The sequence below is a fragment of the Emiliania huxleyi genome, assembly GCF_000372725.1.
Source record: "Emiliania huxleyi CCMP1516 unplaced genomic scaffold EMIHUscaffold_47, whole genome shotgun sequence".
NCBI lineage: Eukaryota > Haptophyta > Isochrysidales > Noelaerhabdaceae > Emiliania > Emiliania huxleyi.
Window position 1 is genome coordinate 81961 of NW_005198467.1, and position 3640 is coordinate 85600.

At 65.3% G+C, this 3640-nt stretch overlaps 2 protein-coding genes across 2 annotated transcripts in view; one reads left to right on the forward strand and one right to left on the reverse strand.

The window, feature by feature from the left end:
* The window catches only part of EMIHUDRAFT_211154 (hypothetical protein), a gene marked incomplete at both ends in the record, with an annotated part of 1659 nt that extends 366 nt beyond the window's left edge, over window positions 1-1293 (reverse strand). The window contains 3 exons of the mRNA XM_005767990.1: window positions 189-263; window positions 642-716; window positions 868-1293. Of these exons, the coding sequence (XP_005768047.1) occupies window positions 189-263; window positions 642-716; window positions 868-1293 (576 nt within the window). The remainder of the gene's footprint in view (window positions 1-188; window positions 264-641; window positions 717-867) is intronic.
* A 112-nt stretch (window positions 1294-1405) lies between these two features.
* EMIHUDRAFT_103150 (hypothetical protein) lies at window positions 1406-2626 on the forward strand (the record flags this gene model as incomplete). The annotated part of the gene is made up of 2 exons (XM_005767991.1): window positions 1406-2002; window positions 2360-2626. 2 exons carry the CDS (start codon window positions 1406-1408, stop codon window positions 2624-2626), a joined length of 864 nt encoding a protein of 287 aa, XP_005768048.1.
* Between the last annotated feature and the right edge of the window lie 1014 nt (window positions 2627-3640).

Consider the following 3640-nt stretch of genomic DNA (forward strand, 5'->3'; position numbering starts at 1 on the left):
TCTTTGTGTTAGGGTGTGGGTGAGAGGGTGAGAGGGTGAGGGGGTGAGAGGGTGAGAGGGAGAGGGTAGAGGGAGAGGGCACAGGCGCCTCCACAGCGAGTTCTCGGCGCGCCCGCCGTCAGCATCCCGTGGCCGGTCCTGGAGTAGAAGAACAGTCTCATCACGGCAACACAATGCGAGTCTGTCACAGTCTCTGCCGCGGCCGGTTCCTTGAGTATCCGCTCGAAGTAGACCGACGCGAACGCGGAGGAGGAGGCGGCAACCTGAGCCCCGCGGCACGAGGGCGCTCTCTCTCTCTCTCTCTCTCTCTCTCTCTCTCTCTCTCTCTCTCTCTCTCTCTCTCTCTCTCTCTCTCTCTCTCTCTCTCTCTCTCTCTCTCTCTCTCTCTCTCTCTCTCTCTCTCTCTCTCCGCACCAGGACGGCCGCCAGCCCGGTGAGGATCTCCCCATATCTCCCCATATCTCCCCATATCTCCCCATATCTCCGCACCAGCACGGCCGCCAGCCCGATCTCCCCATGTCTCCCATATCTCCGCACCAGCACGGCCGCCAGCCCGATCTCCCCATGTCCCATATCTCCGCACCAGCACGGCCGCCAGCCCGATCTCCCCATATCTCCCCATGTCTCCCATATCTCCGCACCAGCACGGCCGCCAGCCCGAGCGGAGCACTGCGCGCCTCGTGCGCGCCCTCGTCGTGCGGCTGCCCCTCCGACACCTGCGCCGCAGAGAGCAGGGCGTGCTTCGGCTGCGAGACGGCGGCGAGCGGCCAGCGCCACTCTGCGGGTGCATATGTGTATGCGTGCTGTGGGACAGAGCTTCCCCCGGCCACACACCTGCGTCAGCACGACTCCGGCAGCGAGGAGGACCTGCGAGAGCCACTGCTGCCGCGAGAATGACTTGCGGAGCAGGAGGGCCGACAGCGCGGCCGTGAGCAGCGTCTTGAGCTGGTAGCTGATCTGGAAGACCAGCGGGTGGAGGTTGGAGAGGGCGACGTAGAGCACGTTGTTCTGCAGAGTGAAGCACGCCGCCGGCAAGGCTATGCGGGCCAGCGCGGCGGGCGAGGAGCGGAGCGAGTGCAACGCCGCGCCGAGCGAGCGGCTCTGCGCTCCGGTGACGCCCACACAGAAGAGGAGCTTGAAGAGCTCCTGCAGCACGACGACCACAGCTACGTTGTACTGCGCCGCCTGGGATTGCTGCTGCTTGCGCGAATGCCGCATCACCAGCACAAAGGCCGAGTTCTGGACTAGCATGAGCGAGAGCGCCGTCCATCGCACGCACTGGTGGTTGGGCATCGATAGACTGCGTGGCGCTCGTGTGGCCGTTAACAGCGTGGCGGCGGAGCGGCCAGAATGTTTGTCCGCGCATTTTCTTTTTTCTCGCAAGCGCAACGTTTTTCTCAAGGTCATGCGGAGCGTGTGGGGCATGCTCGTCGAGGTGGAGCCGCGGGACCACCTCGGCTACTCTAACGTCTCGGTGGCGGGCGCCGGCCGCTCGCGCTCACGCCTCGTCGGCGACGTCAAGTTCAAGGACACGCTCTCCTCCAACCCGGAGGACGTCGGCCAGCGAGGCGCTTTCGTCGGCCTCGGCAACACCGAGCCCGGCACGAGCGCGGACGTCTTCGGCCTCGAGCAGCGCGGCGCTGTCGGGGACGGCGACTTCAGGCCGAGCGACGGCGGCGGCTATGTGGCGTACAAGAAGGCGGACTACGCGCACGCCCTCTCGCGCTCGGACACCGACGTGCAGATGTACCTGTTCGAAACCTTCGGCGGGTGGTGCAACGCGGTCAAGCGGCTGTTCTACCAGATGAAGGACAAGGTGCGCAACAAGCTCTCGAAGCGGCAGCACGAGGACGAGGCGAGCTGGTCGACGCGGTCGTGGCTGTCGCTGCAGGCCCAGCGCATGTCAGTCGCGCTGTGCCCAGCCCCCCTCCGTGTCGCGATGCGCTCCCCGCTCCCGTTCCCCTGTGTCCCTGATCGTCCTTACAAGATCCTGCTCGTGCAGGTGGGGACCCTGTCCTTCTCCCACCCCTCGTTTGGCGTGCCCGTTTTATTTATTTTATAGACTTGCAGGGGGGCGTGCCGTCCTCCCATCCCTCCCTTGTGCTGCGGGTTTGACTGCGTGGCGCTCGTGTGGCCGTTAACAGCGTGGCGGCGGAGCGGCCAGAACGTTTTGCCTCCCCGTTTTCTTTTTTCTCGCAATGTCTTATCCTATGTTTTTCTTTTTTTCTCGCGAAGACCCCCTCTGGGCCATCATACACGTGTGTATATGCTGCTTCGCCACCAAGCTCGTCGGCTCCTCTCCTCCACCGCGCGGATCGTTGACGACGTGCTTCCAATGACGATTGCTGACCGCGTCGAGGCGGAGGCAGTGCGCCGCGGCACGCTCGCAAAGCTCTCCGGGAGAGGCAAGCCCTTGAAGGAAGAGCGTGAAAGTCAGGCGCACATTGGTGGTATGCCGAAGAATATGGAGGCGCGCGCAGAGGCAGAGATGCGCAGGGCGGAGCGCTCGGGAATGCTGAAGAACCTCGGCGGCGAGGGCGCTCCTTTGGAGCAGCGGCACGTGGTTGGTGCCGTCTCGCAGCAGCGTGCGATCCAGAACCACATGCAGAAGGAGACGCTCCGCTGAGCGGGGCACGGCCGGTTGCGCACGCCAGCGCCGTGGAGGGTGGGAGTGTGCGGCGACAGTGGAGTTGTGAACTGCTCAGCCGGAGACGAGCGGAGAGGCGGCCGGCGCCAACGCTTAGGGTTGCGCGCGGGCCGGACGAAGAGAGGGCGCGCTGAGACGTGGTGAAGGTTAATCTCAGTGCACAAAAAAGTCGCCCTCTTTGCGCGGAGACCCGCCGGGCTTCCGCGCGCTAGAGAGACACGCTGACACGTGACAGTGTCACGTGTCAGTCACTGACCGGACCGTTTTGAACCGAGAACCCGAGAGATTGCGTACGGAGCGGCGGGATCGGCTTCGCTCCCCCACTGGGACTAAGGTAGCCTAGGTTGGCACGCGGCACGCGGCGGCCTGCCTGCACGCAGAAGGAGAGGGAGAGGGAGAGGGAGAGGGAGAGGGAGAGGGAGAGGGAGAGGGAGAGGGAGGGGGAGAGGGAGAGGGAGAGGGAGAGGGAGAGGGAGAGGGAGAGGGAGAGGGAGAGGGAGAGGGAGAGGGAGAGGGAGAGGGAGAGGGAGAGGGAGGGGGAGAGGGAGGGATGGAGAGGCGAGGAGTGCGCCAGATACGCCAGGCAGCCTCCAGGCAGAGGGCCGGAGGTGCGGTAATTGGCCCGCTCTCTCTCTCACGCCTCTCCCCTTGCGCCGTCAGCCGCCGGTATGTGGCTGCTGATCGCGCGCAGGAGCGCCTCGGCTTCCTGCGGCATCTTGACGCGCAGCAAGTACGAGACGGGCTGCCGCTCGAGGCTGGGGGGGAGGGGGGGGGTGTCGGTGAGGGCGAGGGCGAGGGCGGGCGAGGGGGGCTCTTGCAGGGCTGCTCGCCTGCTCACGAGGGGAGGGATGGGGAGAGATGGGGAGATATGGGTAGAGATGGGGAGATATTGGGAGATGTGGGGAGAGATGGTGCTCGCCTGCTCACGAGGGTCACTCGCACCGCCGGGGCGGAGGCCCGCACCTAGGCCCGCAGGGGAAAAGGGGGGGGGGG